Source organism: Anomaloglossus baeobatrachus, chromosome 2, assembly GCF_048569485.1.
Source record: "Anomaloglossus baeobatrachus isolate aAnoBae1 chromosome 2, aAnoBae1.hap1, whole genome shotgun sequence".
Taxonomy (NCBI): Eukaryota; Metazoa; Chordata; class Amphibia; order Anura; family Aromobatidae; genus Anomaloglossus; species Anomaloglossus baeobatrachus.
In genome coordinates, this window is record NC_134354.1 from 69,247,757 (window position 1) to 69,267,427 (window position 19,671).

The following is a 19,671-nucleotide window of genomic DNA, read 5'->3' on the forward strand; positions in this document are numbered from 1 at the left end:
GGGGCGTTGCAAATCGCATACGATATCGTATGCGAAATTGCAACGTGTAAAGCTGGCTTTAGACTCTGTAAGTGAGCTGGTTTCAACAAGGAAAGTTTGAAACTTCTTTAAGTCTTTTTTTCTGAGCTCCTCTTTACTGATTTACAACTACAGACCACAGCAAAGTTGATCTGACTATAAATCCGCTGATGGGAGCTCAGAAAAATGTTACTACAAACTATATAAACAATCTTATGCTAGAACAAGCTCACTGATGGATTCTTAAGGCCCTGTCACACACAGAGATAAATCTGTGGCAGATCTGTGGTTGTAGTGAAATTGTGGACAATCAGTGCCAGGTTTGTGGCTGTGTACAAATGGAACAATAAGTCCATGATTTCACTGCAACCACAGATCTGCCAAAGATTTATCTCTGTGTGTGACGGGGCCTTTAGTTCCCTCATTCTGAAGACAGCAATGTACAAGGAAAAAAGAGCCAAAACAGTGCAAAATGATCATTGAAATCCAATTGCTAAAATGATCTTTAGCCCGAAATTCAGAAAAAAATGGGCACCAAAATGTCCATGTCCTTTAACTGCTTTAAACCGAACTAATCACTTATCTTTGATTTTTAGTTATGGCAAAAGATGATAAAGAATAGTTATTATTTACTTTTTTGGCTGCTTTTCCTGCATACACAGCGTTCTGCAGGTTTTTGAGCTGCATTTAATTCCTCATCATTTTAATGCACAAATAACAATTTGTCAGTTTGTGCCGCACCAATAAACCACTAAGTGAATCGTCTTACCGAAATGGTGCTGGTTATGTGCAAAGTTACAATTCCCCATATCTGAATATAAAATAGACATATAGTGTGTGACATTTCATGAGTTTGGCGCAAAATGCATTTCTTTTCTTTTTTTTGTCTGTGTTTTTATTGGGGCTTTTTACAAAACAAAACATATAGAAGGTTCCTTCTTTTATTTATTTTTAATATAACTTTAAAAAAAAAGTCTGAGAAAAAGCCTGTACACACAAGGAAACAGTACTAGGCCTCATTTAGGCTGAGTTCACTTGTCCAGTAATGATCCGTTACAACGGATCCAGCGGAGATCCATTGGCAAAAAAAAGTTGTATAGACACAACTTTATTGTCCATTTTTAAATAAAGGCCGCTTTACACGCTACGACATCGCTAAAGCGATGTCATTGGGGTCACGGAATTTGCGACGCACATCCGGCCGCGTTAGCGATGTCGTTGTGTGTGACACCTATGAGCGATTTTAAATCGTCGCAAAAACTTTCAAAATCGCTAATTGGTGACATGCCCCCCTATTCCCAATTATCGTTGCTGCTGCAGGTACAATGCTGTTCGTCGTTCTTGTGGCAGCACACATCGCTGTGTGACACCACAGGAACGAGGAACATCTCCTTACCTGCGGCCGCCCACAATGAGGAAGGAAGGAGGTGGCGGGATGTTACGTCCCGCTCATCTCCGCCCCTCCGCTTCTATTGGGTGGCCGCTTAGTGACGTCGCTGTGACGCCGCACGAACCACCCACTCAGAAAGGACGCGGTTCGCTGGTCACATCGACGTCGCTAGGCAGGTAAGTAGTGTGACGGGTCCGGGCGATGTTGTGCGCCACAGGCAGTGATTTGCCCGTGACGCACAACCGATGGGGGCGGGAACGCACGCTAGAGATATCGGTAACGATATTGCAGCGTGTATAGCGGCCTTAACTTGATTTTTGCAGCATTGGGTTTTTTTTAACATTGGAGTCTATGAAAAATGGATCCCTTAATGGATCGTTATTTATTATGGATGATCGAATACCTCAAAAATTTGGCTTTGCGAATATTTGCCCAATAGGTCGCCGCTATTCGACTATTCGTAAATATTCGATGCACAATGTCAGTTTATGGGAAAGCCGAATAACAACTATTCAGAACTATTTGGGCTTCCCTTAGACTTACATTGCACATCGAATATTCGCATAGTGGCGACCTATTCGTCGGATATTCGCGAAGCCGAATATTTGAGGTATTCGATCATCACTATTATTTATCTTCCATTTGAAACTGATCCAGTAAGAAAAAATTGATCAATTACAAATTAAAGAAAAATGGAGGGCTAAATAGCAAACCATTAACGGATCCATTTTTTATAGACTCCAATGTTAAAAAAATAGACAAAAAAGTTATGCCTGCACAACAGATTGCTGCTAGATCAATTCTAACAGGTGATTACTGAACATGTGAACTCAGCCCCAGAGATCAATTATTTTTCTGATATGAAAATCAGATCAAAAACACTGATAAAAATCAAACAATTTATTGCATTAGTGTTTGGTGCTTGTGGAACTTTTTATCCCACTGAATTTGTCTGAATATGTACATGAATTTTTTGCGGAGATAGACAGAAAAGGGCCCCTGTGCAAGAACAGTATATGGGTCGTCGGTAGTCCAATTCTTCTATAGTCTTTGACAGAAGGCCCTTGCTGCTTTGGAGGCAGAAGTGATCCCACTGGCAGACAAAGACAGGAAGCTCCTGTGCAAGAACAATATATGGGCCCTTTGCAGTCCAATAGCTAATCTTTATACACAATTCCTTCTACTATGGAGATTAAATAGGCCCCCTTAGCTCTCCATGCACAGTTTGCACGAATGATATGTCTGCCCCTGAGTGACCCCCTTACCTCTCGTTCCCATGCACAGTTTGCACCAATGATATGTCCGCCCTTGAGTGACCCCCTTTACTTCTCGTTCCCATGCACAGTTTGTACCATTGATATGTCTGCCCCTGAGTGACTCTCTTACCTCTTATTCCCAAACGGTTTGCACCAATGATATGTCTGCCCCTGAATGACCCCCTTACCTTTTGTTTTATGCACAGTTTGAACCAATGATATGTCCGCCCCAGAGTGACCCCCCCTTACCTATTAGTTTTATGCACAGTTTGCACCAATGATATGTCCAATCCTGATTGACCCCCTTATCTCTCGGTCCCATGCGCAGTTTGCACCAATGATATCTCTGCCTCTGAGTGACCCCCTTACCTCTCAGCCCCCTGCACAGGTTGCACCAATGATACGTCCATCCCCGAGTGACCCCTTACTTCTTCGTCCCATGCATAGTTTGCACCAATGATATGTCCGCCAGAGAGTGACGCCCTTACCTCTCAGTCTCATGCACAGTTTGCATCAATGATATGTTTGCCCCTGAGTGACCCCCTTACCTCTAGGCCCTCTGCACAGGTTGCACAAAAGATATGCCTGCCCCTGAGTGACTACCTTACCTTTTGATCCCATGTAAAGTTTGCACCAATTATATGATCAACCCTGGGACTCACAGTCCACTAACCATCAATGACATACAAACAGCCCCATAAACTATAATAGGCACATGTTCTATCCATGAAAAACACGGATACAACATGTACTGGAAAAATGGAAGTCTGAATGGGACCTTAGACAAACTAGCTGCTAGGGAAATGCTGCCTGGCAAGCTTGTAATATACCTTTATAGCTGTCAATCAAGGTATCCATGGCAACCAAATACCAAAAAGATATATTTTACATTCTGATTACAGAGAAGGCTCAAAGCATAAGGAGTAGAAAAACTGTACCTATTTTTTTTTCTAACGTATGACAAGAGATTCTAGATTATTTTTAGATTTATTTTTTTGGGACGTATTCTCCACTGTGTTGAAATTTTCTATAAAGAGATGTGGTATATATTTTAACATGTACTTGTGCCGCTCTCCAGGCTTGTAATTAGCATTCCTCCTGGCTCCTTGATGTGAAGCCTTGGCAATAGGCCTCGTTAGAGTGGTCCTAGCCTTTGAGCGGAATGAAGTCCCCATATCTTAATGATCTGGTAACTCTGCTACTGATATTCCCAAGAATAACATATATTTCTTTTCAATAACCGGATATTCCCACACAAAGATAAGCAAAACATCATCAGGATTTATTGAGAGGTTAACAACTAAAGCAAAACCTTTGTGTAAAAACAGCTGTGTAATTACCAGGACACATTTCATGGTAAAATGATAAAAGAAAACAACGGTACGCATAGAACATACTTGAGAACAGTTTTAATAAATAATGTGACAAAAAAAAATTATGTTTTGGATTATCTGATCCTCGGTATGCAAAAAAAATGGTTAAAAATAAGATGTTTTCTTAAATGAAGAATAACAAAAACATTAAATCACATGGTTTGATCCCTTACAATAGTCAGTCTTTCAGAGCCTTGCTTTCTCGTTTCAACTAAAGAACAAAAAAACAAGTAAAACAGGTTATGTTTGGACTGTTAAGACCTTAAGGCCGCCATGTAGAAAAAAAAACTGATTTATGCATTAGCACCAATGACAAGGTACAAAATACAAACTAGAGGCATAGATGAAAAATTTCCATCAGGGGTCTAACAACAAGACATCTAATCTGACCTTGTTTAAATTGTTAAAATTCTTTTTTTAACTCAATTTATCTAGCTTATATTTTGTACCGATAAACAATTATTAGAAAAATGTACTTATTCGTACCATAGGGTCACTGGAGATGAGGTCACTTGATATGTTTAGCTAGGCGGTAATTAAATATATTAAAATACCTAATGGGTTGGTAATTCCACTGTGGACAGAATGGGCTGACAGCTCAACTTCACTTATTTAACTACTTGATAAAAAAAAGAAACATTTGAATAACAGAAAGTAGAAGAGTGAGACTTATATTTTCTTCTATTAATAGATCAAATTTAAAAAAATAATATTTTTTTTAACTAGTAGAAATAACATTCCAGTTATATGAAAAATAAAATTATTTTCAGAATTGTGTTTAAATTTGGCCAAGGCCTTTGATGTTTCAGTTCTTGAACTTAACAAAACTGTCTGTAATGTATACATGTTATTTTTGCATATACATAAAAAAAAAAGAAAAATAATCAAATATAGAAATTGGATCGGTAAAGGAAGGAAGGGTTTAACAGAGGAATGATATATATATATATATATATATATATATATATATATATATATATATATATATATATATATTATATATATATATATATATATATATATATAATGGATCTGTTTTCAAATATATCCTGTTGAATTCTGTCAGGGTCCACTGACCTTTAATGGGTCTGGTGTTTTTTTTACAACAAAAATAGCATAGTCTACTGATTAATTCATACCTGGACAAAAACAGGGAAGCTAGTGGAACAGAACATAGTGAAACAGAGCTTTAAAGGGACTCTGTCAGCAGGTTTTTGCTATGTAATCTGAGGACAGCATGCTATAGGGGTTAAATCACTGAATTCAGCAATGTGTAACTTATGAAACTATGCTCTATTAGTTACTTACCATAAAGGTTTTATCACCAGGAGATTATCCCTGCCAGGACTGGTGCTTAGGTGACTGCTAGACCAGCCACACCCTCTCTACTGATAAGCAGCTCACTATTAATAGACAATATACACAGAGAGCTGTAATGTGGGCAGGGTTACATTTCTGAGCTTTGCTACATGTTACACCTAAGAATTCTGATTATGTCACAACTGCTGCACTCAGTAGACTAAGTGATACATTGTTGGAATAAGAGTCTCTGTCTCTGCTTTATGCTGCTCTAAGATGAGGTAGCAAAAACATGGTGACCGATTCCCTCTAATAATAGTAACAAAACTATATTTTATCAATAAACCTGGCCAATAAAGAATCATTAATGGTCAGCATAATCACTTAAGATATATTCTTATCAGGAATATTATAACATTTTTAAAGCTTTGTGCCTAATTATATTATGAAATCCCTTAAATAATTTCTTAAATTTCTTTTGCTTTTTTGCTTGATGAAGGGCATCGGGCTATTGAATGATTGACAGTGCAGACAAGCGGCATCTTTGTGCTGCTCTCTCAAACTGGCCACTCCCCGATACTGCAAGCAAAAGAAAATGCAGCATCATAGGGGTGTAGGGGGACTGAGGCTGGCCGGATACAGCTTCAAAGCAGTCATTGCAAGCTCTAAAGAAAAGAGCTTGTAAGTGCTGCACTCCTCTAAGAAATCAGTCTCTGCTAATAGACTGCAAAAGGTGGTTGGTAATTTAAGCAATGAGCAGTACAAGTATAATTGCAGAGAATTGGTCAACTTGGAAAATATAGAGTTAATCTGCAGATAAATAGCATTACAATGCTAAGTGGCTGCCTTACTGAATATGCTGGCTTTCCCCCAAGCTAGCACTCTGACATTTTGATTGACAGGCTCTACAGCACATCAATGCAGGGCGAGCTGTCAATCAAAGTGTGGGGGTGTGCTTACAGCTGTCGATCACAGTATGTATAGTGAGTAGAGTTGAGCGAGTACCTAACTATTCGTACTTGTGATACTCATAACGAGTACTGTCTAATACTTGCGTATTTGTTCCGAATAGCGTGTGCAATGCAACTCACAAAGTAACGGGTAACCCAAATGCCGCACTATTTGCTACATGCACGAATAGTACGGCATTTGGGATGCTCGTTACTTTGCGACTTTTCCACACTGACTTTGATTGCACACGCTATTTGGAATGAATATGCGAGTATTAGACAGTACTCGTTATGAGTATAACGAGTACGAATAGTTAGGTACTCGCTCAACTCTAATGCCGGCATCGCACGGTACGATATATCGAGCGATATGTCGGCGGGGTCACGTCATAAGTGACGCACATCCGGCATCGTTTGATATATCGTAGCATGTGACAGCTTCGAGCGACGGTGAACGAGCAAAAATACTCACCTTATCATTGCTCGTTGACACGTCGCTCATTTTCAAAAAGTCGTTTCTTCTTCTGCGTGCCGGTTGTTCATCGTTCCCGGGGCAGCACACATCGCTCCGTGTGACACCCCAGGAATGATGAACACAGCTTACCTGCGTCCTGCCGGCTATGCGGAAGGAAGGAGGTAGGCGGGATGTTTACGTCCCGCTCATCTCCGCCCCTGCGCTTCTATTGGCCGGCCGCTGTGTGACGTGGATGTTCGTCGCCCACAGCGAGGTCATCCGGGAGGTAAGTGCGTGTGACAGGGGGTTAACTACTTTGTGCGAAAAAGGCAACTAATTGCCCGTGACGCACAAACGACGGGGGCGGGTACAATCACGATGGATCGTAATGTGTGACGCCGCCATAACAGTGGGCAGTGCTGTGAGCATTGACCGTAGCCGATCTGGGCATGGACCCATTTATTGTTTTATTTTCTACATCACCTTTTTTGAAATTCAAAGCAAAATGAAATTGTAACTACCAATATTCTATTCATTTACTGATATTCATTTTAGAAGCTAAAATACAGTGAATTAAGTGACCCCATGTGATACAAATAAGCATTAGAAAATGTGCAATAAGAAATTTAGGAAAAGAAGAAATAAGTGAGATTTTTCCTCAGCCAGTAATGATAGAAAAAAAAATGATACAGCTTATCGTTTGAGACAAAGATAATCCCAAAATATGTTTCATCCTGACAAACGTCGAAAACGGTCTAACAATAAATTCAGCATAATCAAAAATCGCATTAAAAATAATAATAATGATTTTTCAACAGTTTTCAAAAAGACAAAAAAAATAAAGGTTAATAGTTGCAATGGTTTAAAAATAAAGTTTAGTGATTGTGCTTTTAAAACCAACAAAACAGTGCATTACAAAATAACCATATCAAACCAAATCTCCTGACGTGGCACTTATTTTATTTTTTCTTGACTTTGGATTGACTCTGTAAAGCCGTGTCAATCAATAATAACCAAATAGCACTAGCAGTTTCTTACTAGGTGTTTATTACAAATGTTACACTTTTTTGTTTTTTCTTTTTTTTTTCCTACAAATGTTGTTGAATGGAAAAATAAATGATTTTTTTTTTCTGTAAGATTTTCATTTTCATGTATTCCCAAAACCACCAGGTATTTAAGCTGGCTTGACTTCCACGTAATCAATAGAATGTAATACCAAAGATACTTTTAATGATGGACATGAGGGAGACGAGTACCACAGGAACGTATGAAAAAAGTACATATTTACAATGAAATCACCTCCATATTGTTTTTTTTTATATACCTAGGTTTATGAAGGTCAATACTGCTGGACAGTAATTTCAGGACTACAACGAAAGCATCCTTGGTTAAATGTGTTTTCACTTGATGCAACCCAATGCTCAGCCGTGAAAGTAGTGGACGTTTGTGCATGGATTTTCATTGTCTGAGTGGTTGTTTTAAATTATGGATGGACGTTGGTGCTTTGGTGGTTCAGAAGCAACGCTCTGCGCCACTTCATCATCGGGCTTGATAGGCAAAAGACGTGAGTGGCTTGATGGGCAACAAGCTTTAGATTCCAGTCTTGGCACCTTCTGCTCTCTGTTCTTTTGGAAAGCAGCGTTCTTGGCACCAATACCCCCGAGATGCAATAACTTTCCGATTTGGCCAAGCGGTAAGAAGGTGCCAGGGGTAAGTGCTGCTTTTTTGGGGTAGAGGTAAATGTCAAGATGGTCTTATACAAAGAGAGTGTAAACAAATGAAGCAAAAATGTGTTCAGCTGTTATCATGGGTATAAAATGAAAGAGCATGTATAATCTGATTGCACTGAACAGCATCTCTGGCATAACGTCATTCGTCTTGAGGCATCTTGAAGGATTTACTATCTCATAGCATTTCCATCATCTCCATCTTTTGCCTTCAACTTTCCGTCTCCTGAAAAAACAAAAATGACACAGTTTGAACATATATTTTTCTCCAATGAATGTTTTCTATCAATTTCCCATGAGGCATTTTAATGCCCTTGCCAAAAAAAAAGAAAAACATAATATTTCAATTCCCATGGATATTCAATTCATTTTTGTAATGAAGCGAAAATGATAAGATCTCTGTTTGCATGGTATGATTTATTAAGTTAAGCTGCGGTTTCTATTATGCCTACAATTAAGAACAGTGGGAGAAACATTTAAGAGCAGGAAATTAAATTGCACAAGTCTAAAGACGTTATTTCAAAAAGACTTGAGCTGTTCTTCGTGTTGTGTTCACTGTGGCGGCAACGGAAGATGTGATCTGAAATCTCTGTAACGGTCTTAATCACAGATAATCTATTATGTAAGCTAAACCATACACACTCATAAAAGACGAGAAGGGAGGCCACTTCGGACCAGTTTTCTTCTCTACTTAATACAAAAAATGAGTTGATGGTCATCTACTGACAATCACAGTGTCATGTGAAAATATAATAGATGCAAAGGAATTTACTTGCGGTCATGAATAGTGCAAAATTTCCTAATAGAATTACTCCATACTAAAATAGTTTTATAAATCTGCTACTTTGGACCCATATATTTAAAGGGAACCTGTCAGGTGCAATATGCACCCAGAACCACAAGCAGTTCTGGGTGTATATTACTAATCCCTGCCTAATCGTCCCAGCATCTAGTAGCATAGATAAAGAGATCTTTAGAAAAAGTATTTCTATAGATCCTTTATGATATGCTAATGAGCACAGGCACTAGTCGCAATGGTGTAACGCCTGGATCCGGCGCACTCCAGTACAGTGTAATACAGTACAATGGCATCGCGGCAACCTCCAGTCACATGCTGTCATGTGACCGGAGCATGTGACCGGAGCTTGTCGCGATGCCATTGTACAGTATTAACACTGTACTGGAGTGTGCCGGCAATCCGGCGAAATACCGGATGTGTGCAACTAAATTTAGTTCCTGCGTTCATTCCGCACTCTTAGCAAGTTAGCATGCCTACAGTGGCGTGTTAACATGCTATTCAATGCCCATTTCCCAGCATCATTATCGGCAGTGACGCGTATACCTGTGTCCTTTACAAGCCTCAGAACGCTGGACTTAGGGTCAGTGCGCATGGTTCAGAATGCCCAGCACTTGCCCCTAAGTAACAAAATGGAGGCCTCTAGCAGTTTTTTTCTGAACCGTAATAGGCCAACAAAGGATAAAAAACCCTTATACTAATCTTACTGCTCATCTTTCAGGCTCTTCTGTTCCTCACCACCCCCCAATCGGTCCCCATTGCACTTTCTTATTGGCGCTGTGCGAATTGAAATCAAGTGCTGAAATGGATATGCATCATCACCTTTCGCTCAGTTATGCAGAACCCTCTCGAGCCTCATCAGAGCTGGAATTCCTCATGTGCTCGCGGATGCAATCAGAAGACATGATGAGAACCGGACAAAGGAAGGTGAGGGGTGAGAGATCAAGGGACATTACATTTTTGGAGAATAACTTCTCTGTGATTCGAATTTCCCAGGAGAATTTTTGACTGATCTACTGTCTACTAAGTTTGCAATTTTATACCATTCTAAGCATTTTGTTAAAAAAAAGAAAACCAAACTATGGAACTAAGCAACCTTTTTAGCTTCTATGTACTTAAATGATGACAAGCGTGATATACATCATCATCATCATCATCAAGAAGTTTCAGCTCCAAATTCTGTATGATGAAGTCAACTAATTGATGTTTTCTTGGAACAAATTTTGCATTATTTTTCTAGTGGTTCAGAAACAAGGAGAACTATTTTCGGAATTCCAATGTGTAGGTGTTTGTGGAGTAACTAAGAACATCACTTCAGAGGAATAGTTATTTTGACAAGGAAACAGCTGAAAATGAGATTTCATTCTGCTAATTACAGTTTTGAACTTACCTCAATTTCATCTTCATCAAAGGCTCTTTCATATGTCCCTAGCAACTGCATCTCTGCTGCATTATTCCTACGACCTGCTGCTTGATCTGTTCTCCGTCTTCCACCAGATCCTCTTGAAGACATCGAACTGGAGGAGCTGGGATCTCGAGGGGTATTTGATATAGGGAATGTTGGCTTACAATACGGTAAGATATCTTCTGTACAAAAACATTAAAATATTCAGATGACATGTTAAAGTTGAGAACATTGTCCAAATAAGGAGTATACAACTCCTCTCACAAATAGATTGCAAATGTAATTTTTCTAAGGAAAGATAAAAATGAGCAGTTCAACCTTATTGGTTGCTTTGAACAATTTTTTTTTAATAATCTTCCCCACCCCTCTCCCACACCATGCCCTACTAGCATGTCCTATTAGAAGTACATAACTACAAAAAGTTAACGGATAAATTAAAAATACTACTGATACGATACCGATACCTTGAGATTTTCCAGGTGTCCCATCTCTCTTTACTTGTTTCACTCTTTTCATCTTCCCGTCTAATTGATCCACAGGTTCTCTTCTCTCTCCTGAATTTGTCCTGACTTCTGCATGTTGTCTGCTGTCAGTTCCATCTCTTCCTCTGTAGTTGACCCCTTTTCTCTCTGCTAATCTATCTAATCTTTGATCGGCAGTTGTATATTTCTGTGGCATGCCAGAACGCATGTCTAGTTGTGCTTTGGATGGTCCAGTTGGGGATTTGATTGCGGGAGGTGGTAATGGAGGAGGTGGTAAGTCTGCAGAGAAATAATTGGAATACTTATTCAGGAGACTTATTACATTATTTTTACTGATTTATAGGTAGGGAACCTGTCACCTGAAAAATGCAGCAAGAATTTGAACCTAACTGCACAATTCAGCTAGGTATATTTTTCTATTTAATGTTCGGGGGATTCAGTGAAATGATGTTTAAACATTCAGCCAGGAACTATCACCAAAAAGAAGCAACTGGTTACAACTAGAGATGAGCGAACCTGAAGAGTAAAGTTTGGTGTTAGTACCGCATACAGACTTTACAAAAAAATCAGAGTTTGAGTTTGGAGTCTGGATGCTTTCGGTATGTAAACCACTCAATTGAGCATTGCTGTGTTCGGGTACAGTCAGTGCTCAGCCCAGTGCGAGCCGCTTGCAATGTTTGAACGGCTCACACTGGGGGTAACAACAGCATGATCGGATGTAGTGTGTGCAAAAACAAAATGAAAAAACCCAACCCTCCCCCCAAATGGAAGTGATCTGATTATGGCTGGCTGTATGTGGGCGGAGAGTGGAACTGTCAATCAGTGACCTCCAATGGGGTTCAGGTAAAGTCCGGGTCCAGAATTGAACTTTATTTTAAGTCCAGCTGAACCCGAACTTTTACGGGTCCGCTCACCTCTGGTCACAACTAGAAGTTGGATACTCGCTCGAGTGGTCAGCATACATAAAGTACCTGAACTCCGAACTCCAACTCAGATTTGTTACTAAAGTCCGTGTTTTGTAAGAACACCTAACTTTACTTTTAGATTCATCTCTACTTGGGACTAGTTGCTTCTTTTTGGTTGCTGCAAACTCAACCGGCCTTTCCCAGCGCTGCTGAAGGTGACAGGTCTCTTGCTATTGGAGAGATTAGTCAATCACCTCTGGCAGTGCTGGGAAATATTGTGTGGCGCCCTGGGCAAGCCAGGACATCACAAGCACAACACCTACACACCCCACACTCCCGGACAGGCACACCGAAGTCAGACACAAACCCTTGTTGCCTTCCTCCAGGGGCTGATGTTCACACCAGGGGGGTGGGCCAGGCGGTTGGCCCCGCCCACCGAGGAGTTCACAGTCCTGGAGGCGGGAAAAGAGGCAGTTTAGTTTTGGAGGTGAAAGTGGAAGGAGGAAAGTGGCAGTTAAGCAGCCTGAAGTTGGTCCGGGTGTGTGGCCCGGACAGATCAGCAAGGTTGGCGAACGGTGGTGACCGTCTGCAGGAGTGGCCTATTGGAGCTAACCGTAAGGACCGTGGATGGGCGGTGGCCCGGCAGTACCGGACTGGTACGCAAAGAGAAGCCAGCACCATCCGGCAGGGGCTTACGGACCCCGGCAAGGCTAGGAGTCGCCGTGACTTTGCCAAATCCGTTAGCGAAAGGAACCTCCTGGGTTTCCCAGCAGCCAAGTCCTGTCAGAAGGCAACAGTCCAACCGAGAGAGGGAAACACAGTCACCGCCAAGGCTAAAGTTCCCAGGGCCAGAGCCTGCAGGCAAAAGGGGCTCCTTCAGCACTCATGCAAGCTGGGGAGCGGGTTACCGGTGGGAACCCATTGGAACCGTACACGCTGCACAGGTGCAGGGAAAGGCAGTCACCATCAACCTGCCGGGAGGAGAAACACCGCAGCCGTCTGTGGGACCCGTCCATCCAGTCGTGTGTTTTACCGAGAACTGTGTCCTCATCACTGGCTTAGGGAGTACCACCATGCCATGCGGCACAGCGCTGCCCCCGCGACCCTGCACCTCGCCAAGCCCCGTAACCCGCCTGCCATCCATCCCTACCCCATCACCGGGCCCCGGGACAACCAACCCCCTACCCATGGAGGGGAGAACTAACATCCAGGCTGCTCCCTGTCATTGCCCCCGGGATCCTGGTCCAGAGCAGCGGTGGTGTCACCAATCTCACCACAACCGTGGGTGGCATCACGGACAACAACCAAATCCCCACAATCCAATCCCCACCCTTTTCACTCACGGGCGAGGAGCGCCGCTCGAGTCCCCGGGATCCGGCCCACCGCTCGAGCCACCACCGAGCAGCAGCAGCCGCAGCAGCAGCGGCCGGACCCGAGCAGTGGGAGAGCGCAGCGTCCCCTCCTCCGCCCGCGACAACTGTCCAATAGTCATGCCAAACTAGTCTAGTTTCTGACGATGATCCTCATCTGTATCCTTCCAGTATTATTCTTATGAAACACCAGAGAGTTAAAGAGAAAAGTATACTGGGCTGCATTGTGCAGCCAGGCTCTGATCCATGTTGCCCGCGGTTTGGGCAGCATGAATTCAGGTTTCCATTAAAGCCACTGACTCCAGCTCAATTGCAGAAGTCAAAAATTCATGCTCCTGCTCATCTCTGATCACAATAAGAAGGCAGACAGGCCAGTAATACACTTTAGATTGCTTTCAGTCAAACACTTGTTTAGCCCAAAAATATTTTTCTTGCCATTGATGTGCACGCTCCTGTTGAATGCACCACTCACTGCCTGAATATCACAGGAATGTGATGAGACAATTTGAGTAGCAATTTTCTAATATTTGTGAACCAATAGTATCTAAGATATTACAGAAATAAAGCACAAATTATTAAGAGCACCAAAAATAAGAAGCATAGCGGATTTTCACTGGACTGCAATCATAGAGCCTATAATATTCATATGATCATTAGTGTGAATAAAAGCTAAATAAGCTCCCGACAGCAGCTTCTAATTTGACATAAATTTGCTATTTATACCTACATTACTGGGCGGCTAATTGAAACGCTGACATTAAGAGGGAGCAGGAGTCTATTTTGGCAATATGCTGAATAAGACCCAATTTATGCTGTTCACATTTATAAAATGTACGGCTCTAACGCTGCATGCATCATAATGACCTCTTGCAGTGTCTTTTTTCTCTTTATTTTTGAATGGTTTGTTATAAATATACTATTTTTTATTATTTTTCTAAGTGCATCTGAGTTGGTTTATACCGATAGAAACAGAGAGCGCTGACGAGGGCCATAATTCAGAAGGTGGTCAAAACCAGGATATTTGCTCCAAAATGCAAAACCTGTAATAGAGCCCCCAAGCTACTTCTGTATGAGCCATCTACAACGTTGTGTTCTTTTAATGTGCCAAACGGGGCCTTTGGGTGTCCTCCGTTACCAGAGCTCGTATGTAACTACATCTCCAATTTCTAATTTACACCACCGAGGAAAATATGCTAAACAAAGGGTTAATATTAGATCTGTTATAGACAGGCCTGGTGCTCCTATGGTTTAGGGTTAGACATTAGTGGATCTTTTCAAATTCAAATAGGCCAACGTTACTGGAAAAACTTGATTTATGGCGTATAAATTTGTGCAAATTTCTATACTGGAATGCTTGTAATTGCTTGGAAAATACACAAGGGGAGAAGTAAGAAAGAAAGGACCTTGCTGACCATATGAGTTTACACTTCAGAGAGATGATCCCTCAAAATGTTCAAATTCAACTGTGAATTTCAGGAAATTTGATTCAAACGTGATCCTCCATGGACTGAAACGCTCATCTCTATATAGGGTCCATATTATGGCTGCGGTCTTTGTATACTTCGATTATAAGGAGTTGTCTGATTTATTAAAAAAAAAAAAAATTCAAGCATGGATGTTTCTCTGATGACATGCTTACATAGTCTCCTGACCAGTGTGGCCAATCACAGCCTGCTGCAGTGCTCTGAATTCCAAACAGTGTTGGCATCACTTTTGGAGACAGTTCACACCTTCGAAGTGGCCTGCACTGTATTCGTGGAGATGCTGGAAAGTGAGTAGGCTATTGTTTTAAACACATCCATGCCTACAAAAAAATTCTAGCTCAGACAACCATGCTTGCCATGAATTCCATACCTTCCTCCCGTCATGATGGGACCCCTAAGGAGACTGGACGTGAGACTGCAGGAAAGAAAGGTGATCATCACGGTATGTGCTGTAATGCTGGACCGGGTTGCGCTGTGACTTAGAGGACCAGTTAGATCTGAAGCAACCCATTGGGAATTTCAACTGTGTCAGATAATGCAAAGTGAAAATGTAAAGTTCTGGAAGATATGTGTCCACTATCTGGAGTGTAAAGATGTGACAGAGAATGAACCGTACAGTAAGAAGTTGTTGTTTAAAGTGAACTGTTGGTCTCCTGGTTGGTCATCTGGTCCTGGCCAGTCGACACCAGTGGCAGTATGTGGCCTACATAGGTTCCCAGCCCATATAATGCAAGCCCACATACCCAAAAAGGACCAGTCCTTGCATGTAGTGTTCCAAGCCATCCAGAGTCAATCCCTCACCCATGACTACTGCCCTTTGCCTCTCAAAACAAACAAAGGGAGAACACACAAACTCCTTACAGATGTTGCCCTTGATGGTGCTAACCTCTGGGCCACCGTACTGCCTTGGACCCATCATGCAATGCCATCAAAGAAGCTGTCATCAGGGCAACAATCTCAAACATTCAGCCAATCTCATTGAGAACTTTATTAGGCTTAAAGCAGGAAAAGGAATCGAGAAAATGATGATATGGCCACCACAGAGCCCTGATCTAAAAATCGAGTCAGTCCATATGGGCTTGAAAACCCAGAAGGATTTGCACAAGCCTACATCCACAGAAGATCTGGGGTTAGTTCTCCAAGACTTTTCTTTTGTGCACTCACTTTGCATTTTATTAATTTGTAAAAATAAACTATTAACACTTCAACCGTTTTCTAACAATTCTTTCCAAAACTACCCAAAACTATTGCACAATACCATGTAAAGTATGCTGCAATATTCAGCTCTACACTGTACACAAATGTGTATATACAGAACACAAATCTAAATATTGCCATGTTATTTAAAGGTGACTACAAATGTTATACTGTATATCATATGTATACTAGTATTTATCTAAAAATGTGCCTAAATTATATTACAAAAATGCTTTTTTTTCTTGGCACACACAATGAGCATCTGTTACTAAGCTTTCAGTTTACAATATCCTTAGGAAATCAGTTACATCTCCAACATTGCAGTCCTAGTGACAGTAAGGATCCGGTGAGGAGCCACACTGTCCAGGTGTACTGTCATGTCCCTGTTAAATGTAGTCTAATCTCAGCTATAGACCTCTGGACGTACACTGCGGGCAAAGAACTGATAATACCGGTCAACCATTCATTAAGCTCCGCATGCTGGGCACTTTGTCATTTTATTTCTTATTTTTTTGTCCATCAAGTACCTATGACTCTCAGACAGGAAAAAAAAAACCATAAAAACTGCTTGTGTAGCCATTGATAAGGATCTATAATATTAAGCTTTCATATGATAATGGAAAATGATGCCCCTCTTTGAAAAATTGCTGACTGGTAATGAAATTCCTAATCAGATTGTTGTTGCTAAGAGGCAACCGGCGAGGCGAGATGCAAGAGACGCGCTTCCCCTTCAGCAAATTTACTAAGGCTGACAAGATGACAAAAAATAGGAAAACGTACCGAACATAAATTTCCAGGAGACCTGTCTCATTGCTCTTATTTTGAAGGGGAGAAGAGGCAGAAATGTAGAGGTTTAATAAAAACTAGGTGCGCCACCTGAGGCGTTTTCATTAAGGGCTTTCTTCTTCAAACATTAGCCTACTGTTTGCATTTCCTTCTATGCCCTTATGGGAATTCAAGAATTACCTTTTCAGCCGAGGTCGATATTGTGTGTGAAGGCATGAAGAGAGACGATTAGGGACTACGAGTTTATTTGCACAAAATTTGCTTGAAACAACACTTTAGATTTGAGTTTGGATCTCATTTGGTCAATGGAAATGTTGACCTGAATTATACATGCCAGATCAGACCATAACTAAAGGGATCCTGAATTGTACATGCTGGATTGGATCATAAATAATCACATCCTGATTTATATATGCCGGCTTGGACCATAAATAAAGGGATCCTGAATTATACATGCCTGATTAGGTCCTAAATAAAGGGATCTTGAATTATACATGCCTGGTTGGACCCTAAATAAAGGGTTCCTGAATTACACATGCCAGGTCGGATCCTAAATAAAGGAATCCTGAATTATACATGCCGGACTGGACTACAAATAAAGGGATCTTGAATTATATAAACAAACGTGTCGTTGCTTACCAGTGGTCAATGAACAGCAAAGCAAAAATTGGTGTTAAACAATTGTGGTCACAAAATGTCACTTTTACTATTGAAGTTAAAAATACCTCTATACCACACAACGTAAATGGTTGTAAAACCAACCAAAAAATAAGGAGCTAAAGTTAGGCTCCTCTTATTACCCAGTTTAGGACACTATGTACCCGGTAAGGGGCCACCCCACCGTGGTAATAATAGTTGAGACAAGAATATAAAGCTGTCTCATATGTAATGTACTCAATTGGTAATCCACTGCATTAAATAACCATAACACAGGTCTTACTGTGATAAATGAAGCAGAAATCGGTTGTCCAGTAGCAGGGGGGGGCACCAAAAAAGCCTCACAATACCCCTTATCTGGCAACAATCTGACCTGAAACTTTCTTAGACCTAAATTAAGAAACGCGTCGGGAGGTCTAAGAAAGTTTCAGGTCAGATTGTTGCCAGATAAGGGGTATTGTGAGGCTTTTTTGGTGCCCCCCCTGCTACTGGACAACCGATTTCTGCTTCAATTATCACAGTGAGACCTGTGTTATGGTTATTTAATGCTGTGGATTACCAATTGTGTACATTACATATGAGACAGCTTTATATTCTTGTCTCAACTATTATTACCACGATGGGGTGGCCCCTTACCGGGTACATAGTGTCCTAAACTGGGTAATAAGAGGAGCCTAACTTTAGCTCCTTATTTTTTGGTTGGTTTTACAACCATTTATGTTGTGTGGTATAGAGGTATTTTTAACTTCAATATTAAAAGTTACATTTTAAAATTGTGACCACAATTGTTTAACACCAATTTTTGCTTTGCAGTTCATTGATCTTGAATTATACATGCCTGGTTGTACCCTAAATAAAGGGTTCCTGAATTACACATGCCAGGTCGGATCCTAAATAAAGGAATCCTGAATTTTACATGCCAGATTGGACCACAAATAAAGAGATCTTGAATTATACATGCCAGGTCTGACCCTAAATAAAGGAATCCTGAATTTTACATACTATATTAGACTATAAAGGGATCCTGAATTATACATGCCGGATTGGATCACAAATAAAGGGATCCTTAATTACACATGCTGGATTGGATTATAAATAATCACATCCTAATTTATATATGTCAGATCGGAACATAAATAAAGGGATCCTGAATTATACATGCCAGGTTGGACCCTAAAGAAAGGAATCCTGAATTATACAAGCCGGATTAGACCATAAATAAAGGGATCCTGAATTATACACGCCAGGTTGGACCCTAAATAAAGGGATCCTGATTTATACATTCCGTAATAGACCCTAAATAAAGGGATCCTGAATTATACATGCCAAATTGGATCACAAATAAAGGGATCCTAAATTATACGTGAAGAATAAAGCCATAAATATAGATATCCTGAATTAAACATGCTGTATCGGATCATAAATAACGGATTCCTGAATTATACATTGGACCATAAGTAAAGGAATCTTTATAATTCAGATGCAGCAGAACTGATATATCTTTTCTCATGTAGCCGAGCTGAGTTTGAACAGTCAGGGCTGCATTTGACCCACGAAAATGCAGAGCAGAAGGCTACAGTAAGCAGATTATTTCCAGTAATACATTTTTCAATAAACCCATGGCATTTTTCAGCATTTTTTGTAAATGTCATGTGCAAAACTATTTCTATTCAAATGTGCCATTTCATCTGTTTGACAATATATATTGCATCTGAGGGTTGGTATTGCGCCTGCAGATCAGCAAATTAATTTGGTAAAAAAAGAAAGAGTGATGCTTCAATAAACAGGTAAAAATAATAAAAATAAAAAAAGAAAGTTATGATTGCAAAAAAAAAAACATTTCTGCATAATATGAGTTCAGAGCCTAGTAGTGGTGACTAAAGGGGCCCCTATACTGCTCCTTTACATAAGAAAATACCAGCTATACACATGGAACAGAGTGGATAAAGGGTCATTTCACAAATTTGGCATTAGGGCAAAAGAGATTCAAGATAAACCTTAATTTCATAGTTGCAAACAAGCGTAAGATGACTGGGTCTGTTCTTAGTCTGTAAGCATTGAGACATATAGGTATGCATAAGAGCTGTAGACACAAAAGGGTAACATATTTTTCAAGAAAACT

At 40.6% G+C, this 19,671-nt stretch overlaps 1 protein-coding gene across 3 annotated transcripts in view; it reads right to left on the minus strand.

Moving 5' to 3' along the window:
- Window positions 1-6,577: 6,577 nt before the first annotated feature.
- Window positions 6,578-19,671, minus strand: part of ROBO1 (roundabout guidance receptor 1) — a 1,692,467-nt gene continuing 1,679,373 nt past the window's right edge. For all 3 annotated transcript variants that reach the window (XM_075335086.1, XM_075335085.1, XM_075335087.1), the window contains 3 exons: window positions 11,133-11,429; window positions 10,654-10,850; window positions 6,578-8,693 (listed from right to left, as the gene is read on the minus strand). In XM_075335086.1, coding sequence (XP_075191201.1) covers window positions 8,679-8,693; window positions 10,654-10,850; window positions 11,133-11,429 — 509 coding nt within the window. In that variant the 3' untranslated portion in view covers window positions 6,578-8,678. The remainder of the gene's footprint in view (window positions 8,694-10,653; window positions 10,851-11,132; window positions 11,430-19,671) is intronic.